This window comes from Lathamus discolor, chromosome 3 (assembly GCF_037157495.1).
Source record: "Lathamus discolor isolate bLatDis1 chromosome 3, bLatDis1.hap1, whole genome shotgun sequence".
NCBI classification, from domain to species: Eukaryota; Metazoa; Chordata; class Aves; order Psittaciformes; family Psittacidae; genus Lathamus; species Lathamus discolor.
The window spans coordinates 124,320,954-124,335,899 of NC_088886.1; the positions used below are offsets into that span (position 1 = coordinate 124,320,954).

The window sequence follows — 14,946 nt, forward strand, 5'->3', positions numbered from 1 at the left end:
ATAATAGAGTTATTCACCCTGACCTGATCCTTGCCATATACTAATTCTCATGCTTTACCCTGACCCCCAGAAGATGCCATCACAAAATGGGTGTCTTGTGACCAGGGTAACAGAGCAGCAAAGACAACATTTTAGTTCCTTCCAAAGAACTGAAACTACCACTGACTCCTTGAGGGTCTTTTCAAACAAGCAGGACCACCACACTGTCTGACCCAGGTGGTGATCAGTTACTCAAAACAGCACCTCAACCACTGCTAATTCCTTGCAAACCTGCTCTTCCTAGGAAGCAGGCACCAGGACATTTTATCCACACAGTACCATTGCAATTAGGCTTCTCCAAGTTGGCTTTTTTGTCACCACTTCTGGAATCTCTGTGATGATGCTGGACTCACAGCAATATTATGCTGAAGTAAACACTGAGCTCTGAGCTTTCATTAGGCCTTGACTTCCACTTTGCCAAAATTATCTAAAGAAATATAACTGAAGCCCTTCATGAGAATACCAACAAACAATCCATTACTGTAACAGGTCTGAAGTCTACTGCCAAGTCTGTACTGACAGCAGAAAAATCTCTAATATAAGCTATTTCTACAACAGGAATACATAAGTAGGACTTAGTAAACTTTTCTATTTTATGGCATCTTCAGAAGAACACCTCTTTCCAGGACAGTATATGAACACGCATTTAAGTGCCTCTGAAGTCAACAGATCTCAGCAGGTATTTCTAATTAAGCATATACTTGGGTGTTTCCACTAATAGGGAGAGACTTAAAAACCGTTCTGTAGCCTAAATCACTTTCTGTATGTGCCTCTGCCTCATCAGCTCATAGTTTATTTTCAAATATCTTCTACAAATATCTCTTCTCCTTTGCTAATCCCCTTTAGATTGATCTTCCTTTTATTTACTGATTTGATGACAGAATGCGTTAATTCCTTCACCGTCACGTCTTTCCGCACCCTGCTTTTTGTCATCTACAATGCAGTTTTCTCTTGTACTGCACTTGAGTTGGGATGAAAGACAGCATATGAAATCAAGTGTTTTACTTCACAGTGAAGACAAATAGTCTCAAACAAGAATATGCATGTAAGAGCATGGTCCTAATGCAGCTGTAAGCTTGAAACTTTTCTATTTTTAAGATATTAACCACACTCTGGTAGTCTTTCCTCTACCAGTGGTAATTTGGGACATGTGGTTACTCTGTGGGATCTTAAGAAGCTTTCAGATGAAGCATTTAATCAGCAGGTACCATGTCCAGTAACTGGTTTGCAAATCAAAATCCATGTAAGTAGCTCCAGAACCAAGATAGGAAAGACTCTTGTGAAGGGGCAAGAGGAGAAATAAGATAAATCCTTCTCCAGGATGTTTTTACAGGATCAAAAGGAAAATATTTCAAATGCCCTTATATTTAGGAACACACATTTATTTCTCAGAGAGAATTAAACTCATAAAGCAAAATGTAACTGCATTTCATACAGCCCTAACATACTTTTTTCAGGCACACTTGACTACACCCAGGCACTGTTATAAGTGCCTTAGGTACATGTGTGCCGGTCAGGAAGAGGTGTAAGACAGTGATAAAATGAGCTGCGGCAGAAAGAAATACCTCTGCAGTGAGGAGGCTCCACATATATGAAAGAAACACTGACGTACCGCTGCGCTCGTAGAAAGTGTAGGAGGTGATGGTGGAGCCTAACTCACATTTAATCTAACATCACATGCTCAGCAATGTGGAGACCGTGGTACAGGTCATTCTGCTGCACAGGGAGTGGAAAAGGATAGCTTCTACCTCCCAGGCTCCTGCCATGCTATAAGGTGTGTGTGTCGCCAAGTATCACCTTGAAAAAAATCATCAAAAGGCTCACAATCTCCTGGTTTCACTATCAGCTACCACAATCAATCATATCAAAACCCAACCCCACACATGCCAATCAGGTGAGCGCACGGAATGCCGTGAACTTGCTCTGGAACTGAAGTCTGGCCAACGAAGCCCTGAATATATTTTTTTCCACAGCATATCTACCTACGAGATTTGCCATGTGCATGCTCCTGGAACAGAGCGGATACAGGGCAGAAACCATCCCTACTGGTCCTACAGGAGTTGTATGACCTGGATGTGTACGCTGGACTCCAAGCATGCACAAGTCACCTCATTAATATGTTTGTATTTCTTAACTCCATTACAGCCATTTTCTGAATTTTTAGGTACTTAACTACTTTACTATGTATGGATTTGGGGTCCTGAGTTTCAGTGAAGATTGGTAGAGCTAGACATTAACTGAGATCCAGCATGTTTGAAAAACCCACTATACCCTTGCATTACCAGCACTTGACAAGCTGGCCCTAAGGGTCAACATTATTTTGACACCTACAATACCCACTTTCAAAATCGTGTTGTTAGCCAGAGCCATTGCAGTGGGATTTACAACCTGAAATCACACACGTGCTTTTAAAAATCTGACCCTTAAGTAATGCTCTAAATTTTAGCCCTGTTAGTTTTCTATTTAATATCAACGGTGAAACATAAAACAACAGACATGAAAAGCCTCCAAAGCAAAAACTTGTGTAAAATCACAAATTCACAAAATGGTCAGGCACACAGAAGAAAAACATACATATACGGTGTAGTGTCAAAGTCAGGGATCTAGAAAGCCCACTTAAATACAGACATTCCCATAGGAGTGCTCTGCGGGATCTGAGATTTGCCAGAGTAACAGCACCTAGTTCCGCCCTCTGGTTTGTGCAGACGGGTGTGCACAGCGTCAGCTGCAGGCAGGGGATCCAGATCCACAGTTCTGCCAAACAGGGTCTTTTTTTTCATTAGTCCCCCCCCACCCCCCCCACCCCCCCCCCCTCAGCCATCTGGGTGGTCTGAGAACCAGACTGGAAATACCTAGGATCCCTCGAACCACATGTTCTAATCCCAGCAGAGTTGACTCAGTCCTTCACCCTTCCAGGGTAAATTGACTTCTCTGCTCTCTGTTGCGTGGGGGGAACTTTTGGATGAGATTTGAAAATTTCCGTTCTGTATGGACATTAAAAACCCTACATTTTTCTTCCAGTATCACGAGCCAGCATTCCTGCCTTTAGTTTTTCTCTTTCAGCACCTTGTGTTTTTTGCTTCCCATGGCCACTGGTAGCTGAGAACCCAGATTAACCAGCACCTGAAAACCGATGTGCCGTGGGCTTCATTTCACAAGCCAATGGGATGGATGGGTTTTGTCCCTTTATCTCCACATATACTGGAAGGATTTCAGAGAGACAGTGAAAATGAGCAGGCTGAGCAGACTGATATTTGAGTATATGCTTCAGGCTGCAAGCTGTGGAGAGGAAGGATATGACAACATGCAGCAAGTATCTGGAGGCACGTGTTACACGAGGAGGTGTGTTAGGAGTGAAATTCAGGGAGAGAAATAGAGTGTGGACTATGAAGGTGAAATGCATACAGGGCTTTTTACACTGAGAAAGGATTTGCTACAGGATAGAGTAAAAGGACAATCAGGAGATCAAAAGGGGGACAACAGGACCTGAAAGGGGGAACATGCACATCCGTACAGGAGAAAGTGTGACACAGGAACAAATCGCTGCAACAGGTCTCATTGTCTCTTGTCCTCACAACTGTAAGAAGCTGCTGAGAGGTAAAACACCATCTAGAGAGGGTATTTATTTAGGATTAAGAAAAAGGAGGGAACAGGAGAGGCAGTGCTCCACATTTAGCATACAGAAAACTTGAGAACCAAATTCTTAACACTGGAGTTTAAAGGGCCAGGAGGTTGGCACTGAACATTTATCCATTTTCACAGGATGCTGAAAGCAATGAAGAATGGGCAATACCATTGAGATAGTTTCTGAAAGACCCGTACTCTGTTTAGAAACTCTTTAGAAAGCAGCGGGAGAATAGAGTTCAAATAAATTTTTCCTAAAGCACAAGCTTAACGCGGATAAGATGGAAGCATGAAGTCACTTTTAATCTACTATAAAGTGAGGTAAGCAAAGGGATTATCACTTAAGACTTGCTGACATGAAGCTCTGAGAATGACATTTAAAAGCAATGGTGGATTACAGAGTGACATCATATTAAACGAACACATGCCAGAGGTTTACATAAAAGACCTTGGAGATCAGGCTTTTGTTCTCAATACTAAAACCTCCTAGCCTATTTTACACTTCTGGAGGTGATTAGGCTAAATTAGAGCTGCAGTTTTTCACAGCACCAGCAACTCGGTGGCCCAGATCTTCACTAAGTGCTAATGGGCACAACTCCATCTGAGCTCACCGAGGCCCCTCACTCCAGTGCAATGCCGCTGGCATTCAGCAACCGAAGATCCAGCCCAAATGTTTCCATGATCTGTGTCTTACTGCGTAGTTTAGTGACTCTGAAACTTTGCACCTTCACGGTCCTTTGGGCTTCATGTTTGAGTTTTTCCAAAGTGTTCTGAAAGCTATTTAACTAAATGCACATCATGAAACTATTCTCAATTTAGGGAACAGCACAGATGTACAAATCTCTCTCGTAACAGAAAATGCTTGAAAATTGTTAACGAGATCTAAAAAAGAAAGCCGTGGGGTTTTCTGTTTGGTTGGGGGTTATTTTGTAGCATAATTTATCAGATTGGAAGAACCTACAGGAACATTCTATCCCTGGTGAGTGTTTTGGATTATGTCTGCCCCATTTTCAGAAGAACTGATCAGCCTGTCCTCCTACTGAGGTCAGATGTTAAGGGTGCATCTTCTTGGCTTCTGCACAGCTAGGTAGCGCTGTGTACTTCTTTCTTAGTGCCTGAAAAAGCACAACAAGCCCCTCCTGGGGAGCTGAAGAAGTCACAGACCACCTAACTTTTCTTAGCTCTCAAAAAATCAGGAGGGTGAGTATTACTGTAACGGCATTTTAGAGATGGGAAAACTAAAGCACAGATGGAATTAAAGGAATTTTTACGGCAGCACAGTATTTAATTTGTGGTCTCCTGGAGATGGAACAAGTGACCATTAAGTATTAATCCTGGTAGTTTTACAGTGAGATTGGTATTGATAGTCCCTCAAATCACCATGTCTTGTAAGTTACTAAACAGCCACCTAAAAGCAACACACTCCTGCTAATTACAGACCAGGGAGAGGTTTGAACCAGCCTTCTGGAGGTGACCAGCCTCTGCAAACCAATGCTTACTCACACATTCTTGTTTTCCTAAATAAATAAAAGAAGCATGTGGGAAAGAAGGGGACAGAATAAATTGGATGTGGGAGCCCCCAAACCTGTTTCCCAAATGAGCAATGTATCTGTTTGGTGAAAGTCGTAAAACTTTGCAAAACACGTAAGAAGGCCTCTCTGAGCAGCTGTTTGCTTTGACTCCGGAGGGAGCTCGCTCTATCTGCAAAGCAGCACAGTACCATCAATCACGACCTGCCAGAGATTTTCTACTCCAGTAGCAAAGTAAATATGAAAACTCACAGGTTTTATTGGTATGCACGTTCTGTGGCTCAACCGAGTGACTTCCTTGCTGCAGGAACAACCTTTACCTGGGGTCCCATCCTAAACCGCCTGATGGGACCACGGCTGCAGCCTTGTGGGAGCTGTGTCCCATGGGGGTTAACTGAAGGCACTTTACACATATCTGATAATGCAGGAAGGCACTTCTGCTGGCGTGCAAGGCAACCAGCTTCCCTCTGCCATCAGCTGTGGTCATGAATCCCCCTGGGTAGACGGAATGACCAAGAGGCCCCGGCATAAAATGGGGAGCACTGAAAAACTCTGACACCCCTTCACTGAGTGTGTTGGAAGTGAGATTTATCAAAGGATTTCTATCCAGCAAAACTGAGGAGGGGTGTTGTGTTTTTTTAAATAGGAACAGCAAAAGGCACATCTGTGACAATAGCAAATTCCAGCTCTAAAAGCAAGAGTCACTGGTGTTTCTCGAAGCTCAGTTATAAGATGATGATGATTATTTTTTGTATGGCTAAACAACATATTTTCCCTTAACCCCACTTGGCCTCCCTTGGCTGAATCTCACAAAAACAACAGAGGAAAGAGAAAACCGGCCTGAAACAGATATCCAACATGGAAAATCTTGGGTTTGTCATTAAATTTCACAAATTTATAAACACTTGAGACATGGTCTTTTTATGATGGAAAGTTTAACAGTCACCTCATTTGCCTGTGAATTACTCTGCCTAAACAGCTCCGGAACATTGGAACAAGTCCTGAAAAGGTATTCGGTAATTTTTAACATAGCAAAAAGAAAACAAACTTCAACAAGGAGGGGTAATAGGATCAGATAAAGAAATAAAGTGTAGGCTGAGTATCAGGGAAAATCTGTAATATATTAAGATCTCAGGGAAATGGAGAAGACCCATGATTAAACCAGATAAAATCCCTACCAGAGGGAAATTAAGGGCAACTTAACACTATCATGGAGATGAAGTCTTCTCTATGTTTAGGTCTCCAGGACAATTCAGTCCTCACGAAAGCCATGGAATTTGTGACTATCGACTCAGGGTTTCGGGCTGGGGTTTTTTTACTATTTTATGTGTGGACAGAGGAGCAACAACAATATTTTGTTTATAAATATTGTCAGAACTGCATCCTGAAACACCACCAGGATGCCGGTAGAAAAACAAGGCTGCTTTTGTTTGTTACACTGCATAATGCCTGATGGGTTTTAACCACAGTTTAGGAGCTACTGTTAGAAAGCTTATTGCTGAGTCAAGCCTAGGCATGCTGTTTACAAGGGTTAGCCCTCAAGGCTCTTGCATTGGCAGGGATTTTTAAGCTGAGCTAAGGAGTTTTTAGTTATTTTTGTTGTGCTTTAAAAAACAAAAGTTAAGAGTAGCTAAGCACACCCAAAAGTGGGGAGTGGAAGGGAGCTATCAGTAATCACCTGCCACATCTGCCAGCAGCTTTCTTCTGTAGTCAAGGGCTTGATCTTGAAAAGCTGATGCTAAGAGTCCCTTTGGCTTAAAGCAGACGGCTTTTCTGCAGCGACCAGGCCCCAGTGGAGTAAGCTTTTGTGAAGAAGCTTGCTAAAATACACAATACCCCTTTGTCGAGAAAGGGCCTGTTCTGACTTATGAAGTGAATTCGGTTGGTTCAGCTTTGAACCTGTTGAAACACCCTGGCTGATGATTTTCACTCCAATAACACTGATCTATGTTTTGCCTACAAGCACAAGCACAGAGTGAAATTCTGACAAATCAATAAAAGCCACGTGCAGAAAATGCATATTAACACCCACCACTGCTCTTCATCCTGTGCTATGGAAGAGGCAAGGATCCCAGGGAAAAAAACAGTATGTAGCTCTAATTTAATGCATTATCGCAATGGTGTACAAAACGAGTCTGAATCTCCAAATTTATTTTTCTCTCATGTTTTAGCTTTTGAGTGCTGTAGTGTACAACCTCAATATTAAACAGATGTTGCTTTATGGAAGTGGTGCCTCATACAATTTAAATGTACTGACACAATTCCCTTTATTATTTTTGCTCTAATTCTACACTCCCGGAGAAGATTTCATCCCTTATTCAGTTTTACTCCATTCTGCATTGCATCCTTCCACAGTATTGACTGGGCTGCAATCCTGCCTCTCCCCTCCCTCCCTCCACATGACCACAAGCTCACAAGCATCAGAATCCAGGATGATGCCTTGATTCCACAATATTCCTGTTGGTTTGAACTGCAGAGCCTGAGGATCATCTGAACAAGATACTTTATTTTTCTAGACAAGCCAAGCAAGTACCGTAATTCTGACAAATTGTTCCTACTGCCGAAAAGAGCCAAAAAATTAAAGATGTCCAAAAAAATGTGCCACCAAATAAGTTAGAAAAGTGAATTGTCCTAATGGCAGGAGAAACACTGAAACACTCTGAAAAAAAAAAATCACCTGGAAGTATATTTCAAGGAAATACCAACATGATCAAGGAAATACCAACATTATTCTATGAATAATAATTGCGCAGTGATATGGAAGGAGACTCAAGTCCTGAAAATAATTTGTCATGCTGCTTAACAAGGAAGTTGGTGAGACATAAAGACTGACACAACAGTGAGCAGAAATACCACAAATTTTTCAGGTCCCTATCTTGGCAAGTGGACATTTTATTACTTGAGTTTTCCATATTCACAAGAGAAGAGTCCCACAGGTGGTCCTGCTCAAGAGAGCCTTGCAGATGAGGTCCCTCTGGTTAGGATAAAATAACGTATGTTCTCATTAGGTCACATGCAAACAGCGATGAAGGGGAATGCACTGCCATGTCGTATCGAGCAATCAGGAAACAAACCTTTGACATGATGCAGCAGGCAATTAGTACGACCCTATAGTTAACAACAAATGAGACTCCACTTAATTTGCCATGCAATGTTCATGTAATTAGATAAATTTGGTACCGGCAAGACAGCAGACAGCTAGAATATGGGCTCTGATGAATTGGAGGGCTCTCTGTCAGGCACTGATCACATTAATCATAAAGTCAAAACTCAGTGGCACAATTTTTCTCCTAAACATTTGCCATAATCTTCTAAAGTGAAAATATGCATGTGCCTTTTTTGTTTGAACAGAACGGTGGATTTCTGCACCATCAGGATGGAGTACAAATTTCCAGAGGCTCAACTGTGCCTGCTGAGTCCACCCAGCCTATTGAACAAGAGCAACACAACCAGTATGTTCTAGCCCAGCTTTGCCACCATGTTCTGGATGATTTCATGTTGGACATCTTCTGGCCAGGGCGGTGAACACTACATTATGACCTCCAGAGCAGAGATGGAAGGACAAAAGAGTAAGACAAAAGAGAATTAGAACAAAAACTAAAGGAAAAAAGGGCAGCAGATGATTTTAAGATAAAGAGAAAAAATGGTTGAAAGACTAACTCCACAGCTGGTGAGAATTTTCCCAGTGTGGTTGTGCCATAGTCAGGGCACTTAAAAAAGAGCCATATAGAAGTGGCATCACCGTAACCCATAAAAAAACCCAGAGCCAAGAAGCAACAGGCTGCTCAGCTTTGGTGCTTCACCAGCCAGAGAGGCACCTTTCAGTGCAATGCCCAGACAGTTTCAAAGAAGACTATGTTTCCTCTTCTAAGACCAGCAACCGAGTTTTCTCTTCAGTACCTCACAGGTCACTTTTGTGAGACGTGCTGTTAGAAAGGTGAAGGATCCCAAAGAAGGTCAATAAGCATTCGCCAACAACTATACCTAGATACTAAGCAGGATACTCTTGGTCTGCTGACATAGAAATGTGGTCACTGCTAAGACAGAGGATTATTAATACTGACACAGATGAACCAAAACCTGATCTGACAGCACTGTACACTTGGCCAGGGCTGATCAGTAGGATAACCCCAATAAGAGAAAACACTGGCTCACATTACTGGGAGATATGATTCACAGGTACATAACACCAGCTGGTGAGCTCTTAGTTGTGTTTTGGAGAAGACCCTGTTTCATGACCTCATTGACAAGACTGCTGTGGAGCTCCTGGGCAAATGCAGTGCACCTGATCTTTCTCACAGGGAGTGAAGGGGAGCACCTAGCAGGGCACACAAATAACCTGTGGCAAATATCTGAGCACCTGCCATCCTCTCTTCTAAACTGCTTTGAATGTAGCCCCTTTCAGAAGTCAGTATGTGCTTTATCAGCCAGAGCTCTGGCTTATTAACTATCTCCCAGTATGGGTTTTTTTATTAATCTTTTTTTCTATAATGTTTTGCTTGTACTTGCGCACAAGCCCCGAACTATTCCACTCAGTCCCTTTAGCCCCCACAATTCCCATGACAGCAACCTACTCTGTCTTTTCCCCTTTGCACACAGCATGAAAGGAGCTACTCTGCCCCTTTAAACATCCAGTTAAACTGACTGCCAGCCAGAAAGAAAACAACTTGTCTTCTGGTAGAATCCAGGGGAATGCCCTATCATTTTTTTCCTGCAGCATTTTGGAAGTGGAATAAAGCCCTGGTAGCTGTGGGACTCCACAAATCTCCTGGCTGATGTTGTCTGTGTTACTTGCCTCCCAGGGACTGTTCCCTGCTCACACCTATCCAGAAAAAGCACAGCTCCATGAACAGCCCATGTAAAGCTGGGGTGAGCACTGACCCTGGCCAGACAGCGAGGCCACAATGGGGCTCCAGGGGAGCAAATGAGAGTTTTTTAACTAGTGGGCCCTATTTGTTCTTCCTTTGCTCTTCTTGCATAATGTTTCTGGCCCTTACAGGTTCCCATGCACCAAGTACCCTGGGACCAGTCCCTCAGATGGTGGCTGAGCCCTGTGTTACTGCCACGGGTTGAGGGATTTTGAGGTGGCTGTGGAACTGCCAGCCCCAAAAGGCTGCTCCTTAACTCCCACCGGGACAGTGTATTTCAGAGACAAGGAGAAACCCTTTCTGCTGCGTGGTCACTACCCCTCCTGGCTTCTTCCCTGCCCGGATCAAAGCTAAAAGTAGGTGAACCCAGATCTCTCTATAAACACGTCCTCCAAGGTGTCAAGAACTTTTGAGCTGCCATGTCCTGAATGAGATTAACCATGATCCCCCCTCCAGAGGTACAACCCCTGACCAGCACCCGTGGTTGCTGCCCATAAGCTGTCCTGGGGAGGAGAGGCTCTTGCGAGGAGGTCATCACCAAAACCTGGGATCCTGCTCCTCCTGAGTGGACACAAACACCTGTATGAGGACCTGCCTCTTTACCACATTTTAGAAAACACCACCCATCCTAAGTGGGCCATTGTCCAGTGAAATCAAACTGAATTACAGCATTCCTGGCAGCCTTTTGCTGCCGTTCCCCCAGGCAGCGGGCAGGGAGGAATAGTACGCAAGGTCTCCAAATGAAGGGAGCAGTGCTGGGTCTTCCCCAAGATGGTGCCAGAAATGACCCAGGCACGGCATGGTGAGAAACACCACAGGCACAAAAATGCAAGTCAAGCCTGTCCCAGGAACCTCAGCCGGGTAAAGACACAGAAGCCCTGTACTCTCATCCCACTGTCATATAGCTCTTCTATAGGTTTTACAGAGCTAAGAGCTATAGAGCATTCCTGCCAAGCACGTCAGTATGGTCACTGTTTGCGGACAGTAGGGTGGAGGGTAGACAGCAGGGCCAGCCCACAAGGAGGGCAGCGAGTCTCAGGACCTTAGCAGTGGGATTCAGCATGCTGCGGGCAGCTGACATTTTAGCAAGGCACAGGAGCAGAGGTGCAAGACTTACCCATGGATAGCGTGGATAGAGTGAGGCTCGTAATGGTACCGTCCTTCCTGGTGGCGCATGTCAATTGGCAAAGGAGCGTGGAAGGCCGGAAAAATGTGCTGTGGCACTGTTGAGGGGAATAGAAGAAGAAGAAAAAAAAAAGGGACTTCAAAAACTTTTCCTTTCCTTTTAAAACAATTTCAAAGGCACTAAATCTCCATGAATTTCAGAGCGAGAGCAGTGCAAGACAAGGGGTCTTCATGATATCAGCGCTATCATACACCAGAGAAGTGGAATGAATAAATAATCAAAGTCATGCGGAGAAATCCTACATCTTCGACATAAAAGATCTCCAACAGGGTTTTTGACAAAGACAAGCAGCTAAGCGCTCTTTGAACTTGAGGAGATTATAGGAAGCACCAAGGAAAACTAGACTTGCAACGCAAATCAGGCTCAACAGAGCCTGGCGGGATCCAGACCTGCGCCGTCCCTCATGCCTAGAGTGGCAGCAAACACCTTTCCTGAAGGTCTGTACACACACGTTGGAAGTATTTACCTAAAAACGTAACAGTGAGAGCAGCGCTAATGCAGACCGTCTAGGCAGTCAGAAGAGGCTCATAAGTGCCTACTGCTAGGTTCTGAGAGAGGAGCCCAAATTGCTCTCACTTGTAATCACTTGAGGCCCTATTTTTTATTCATTTGAGAAGCTTGTTTCATCTTTGATGGAAAGATAAAGTGGTCTCAAAAGGCAGAGAACACCTACATTGACTTATTAAATCTACAGGTTTTAATATTTATTATTGACCCCAAAAGTTAGCGGCGAGAATATTTGAGCGAATCGAGCTGATGGAAAATTCATCAGGTTATTTTTCCATGCTACCCCCGACAACACTGCCTGGCTGCCTGGGCTTTTTCTACTAAAATTACAGAAGCTAAAGAGATACAATTAGTACAGCATCAATAACGTATTATACAATTGCCCTCCGAATAGAGCTCATCACATCTGTAATGATGCCGCTTTCTAGATTTGTACCAGCGAACAGCTTAAATGTAATAAGCTGGTCTTGCTGTCTTGCTCTGCCTTTACAAACAGTCAGAAGTTCATTAAAGATTGCTTGATGTTGTTGCAGGTCTTTCCCATTCCCTCTCTGGCTTCTTGGCCTTTCTGTCTAACTGGAGACTAAACGCAAGACAAAAAACAACCTCCTATCTGAGCATTTCAAAACCAGATCTGTGCTCAGTATTTCACTGTGACTTGCCTCTGCAATAGGTAGCATCTCTCTGTAGAGTGGGGAAGCACCATCCAAAACCAAAGCATCAAGGCTTGGGCCAAGTCCCTCGCTGATGCTCAGCAAACTCCAGTAAACGCCAACCTCTTTTTCTATGAAAGACTTAAAATTCAGCCTTTCGCATCTGTGACTCCAGCTGCAACAGAGCTATGCTGACTCCGTCCATCAGGGCTCTGCTCCTTTTGGGTCCGTCGCGCAAAGCCTGCGTGAAATCCCCGTATAAGTCTTTCCCGGCATATCAGCAAGAGGATCTGAGGCTCCTACTCCCATTGCAATGTACAATCCCTGAGCACAGCACAGCACAGGCGCGTCAGCCAGGCTGCCGGGAGAGGTGAGAGACTACACAAAAACAACCCTCCTGCCAACTCTGCTGAAAGGCGTTAAACTAAGGTAGTCAGGGTGGAAAGTATTTAAGGCTCCACAGCAGACTTGCTCTCCGCGCTCCAGCAAAGGGCTGGCACCGCACACTACCTGATACACTGGGAGCATTTTAGCAGCTCGCCTAATGTCAGGACACAGTAGGATAACTGTTAACCACCTTCGCCATTTCTGATCCCTTCCCCTCCTCTCCCAAAAGCAGCTTAGAGACACAGTAAGCTTGCACCCCTTAGGATTTGCTTTGGCAGGGGGAAGATTCACCCTTTAACCGCCCTGAGTAGGGATGATCAGTTACATAAGGACACTTGTAAGGAGTCTCCATTTTAAAAGGCAGCCAGTGTTTTTCCAGGTTAGAAATGCAAGAGTTCAGCCATCACATCCCACCCCCTTCTCACGCAGCAACAGACATCCTCTGATCTCCCCAAACCATGCTCAGCCTAAATAACTGCCAGGGCTGGCAGACACCTAAAGCTGCTGTCCTCCTCCCCAAAGACATTGCCGTCCCCTGGCCACAGCTACAGCCACAACACATAGCTGATGTGAGGACCAGAGGGAGTGAGGCAAACAAGTTTTACATCATCACATACCAAACATGGTCACAACATCAATTGTCCCTGCACAGACACTTGATGCCAGACAACACAAGCGTCTCTTCCAGCCTGAGCCCCTAGACTGGGTTTCTGGCAGCTCCGTACAAATAAGGAGCAGGGACTCTTCCTGTGGTCTTGGGGGCCAACCGGCACAACCCACCTGGTGGCATCCCTACAGGTGAAGTTTTGCAACCTCCCAAAACAGGGTGGACATTCTGCCTGTAATGGGCAGGTCTAGGGCTGGGTTGACCCTCAAATAGCAGGGAGCTGTGAGTTGACATGCAGCACTGTGGTAGTGCTTTAATAATATGGAATGTCATACCCTAATCCTTGGGCCCATTCCCTTTACTAATAATGATGAAACTAAGAACAACAGGTCAACTGAATGTCTTAAAACCCAGGCCAGTTATGTTTTGTTTTTTAACTGTGCATTTCCAAATGATTGATTGCTGAGAAAATATTGAATTTTTTGTGCTAAAAGAGTCTTTCCCTGTCACTCAGTAGAGCTGGGAAAAAGAAAAGATGGGGTGTTTGCTGCTTGGCCTCCTTTCCTAGCTATCTGTTGGCATAAAAATGACATCTGAAGAGAATTTCTCCCTCCTCACACTTCTGATTACTAATGGGAGAAAAATTTCCATGAACTTCCTCCCTCCCACTGGCGCTGTTGGTTTGTTTTCAGCAGTTCAACCTATTTGGACCAAGGGAGGGTCTGCAATGCATCTGTTTTGGGTGCCCGTTTCACTCTGCTGCTCTCATTTCCAGCCCCTCCATGTGCTCTGTGCTTTTGCTGCCTCTGAGGGCGAGCAGAAGGGTTGTTTTTGGCGACATCCCTTTGAAATGTCCCACTTCAGGGCTTCCCCTTTTCTCCCGTACCTGGGAGCACCAGCCAAGTCTACAGGCTCCAGTGGCTGGTGCTGTTTCTTTTTATTCTCTTCCAGGTGCTTGGTCAGAAATAATGAATGGTTTTATAGGCAATCAACTACCAATTCATAAATGTCAGCCTGGCTCTGCTTCTTGTTCCCACCCCTCCCAAAGAGGACTGAGAGCTGGCAGCAGGACAGCAACATACGTCGTTAACAAAGATGGATGTTTTACACATACGAGTTAAAAAGACAAGTATATTCAATTACTTCAAGTAAGTCACGGTGATGTATTCCTGAATAGCCACGGGAAGGGCAATATGATGACTAGGGCAATGAATTTGCCAACTTTAATCTAATCAAGGCGATCTTTTATTTAGCCTTATCTGCTTTGCAGTGGCAGAGGATTTACCAAACCCAAGCAATCTTGCAGATTTAACCCCAAACCTGCCCAATTAGCGTTAATGATGACTGTGTTACACAGAGGGAGGAAGGTTTTAGCAGGAGGCCTGGGAAAAAGCTGGGCCACGCCATGCCATGTGGGACACAAAGGCACGACATGGTACCGCGAAAAGTCCGCTAGCACTGGAACAACAGATAAATATTTTCTCTGGCTCCTGCAGAAGGAAGAGAAAACCGAAGAACATATCAAAGCAGCACCCAAGGCGCAGGG

At 44.4% G+C, this 14,946-nt stretch overlaps 1 protein-coding gene across 7 annotated transcripts in view; it reads right to left on the minus strand.

Moving 5' to 3' along the window:
- GLI2 (GLI family zinc finger 2) overlaps positions 1-14,946 on the minus strand; it is a 197,401-nt gene that overhangs the window by 56,784 nt on the left and 125,671 nt on the right. For 6 of the 7 annotated variants that reach the window (XM_065671470.1, XM_065671472.1, XM_065671473.1 and 3 more), the window contains one exon: positions 11,178-11,283. The exons of the other annotated variant lie outside the window; for it this stretch is intronic. In XM_065671470.1, the coding sequence (XP_065527542.1) occupies positions 11,178-11,283 (106 nt within the window). The remainder of the gene's footprint in view (positions 1-11,177; positions 11,284-14,946) is intronic. 7 annotated transcript variants of the gene reach the window in all.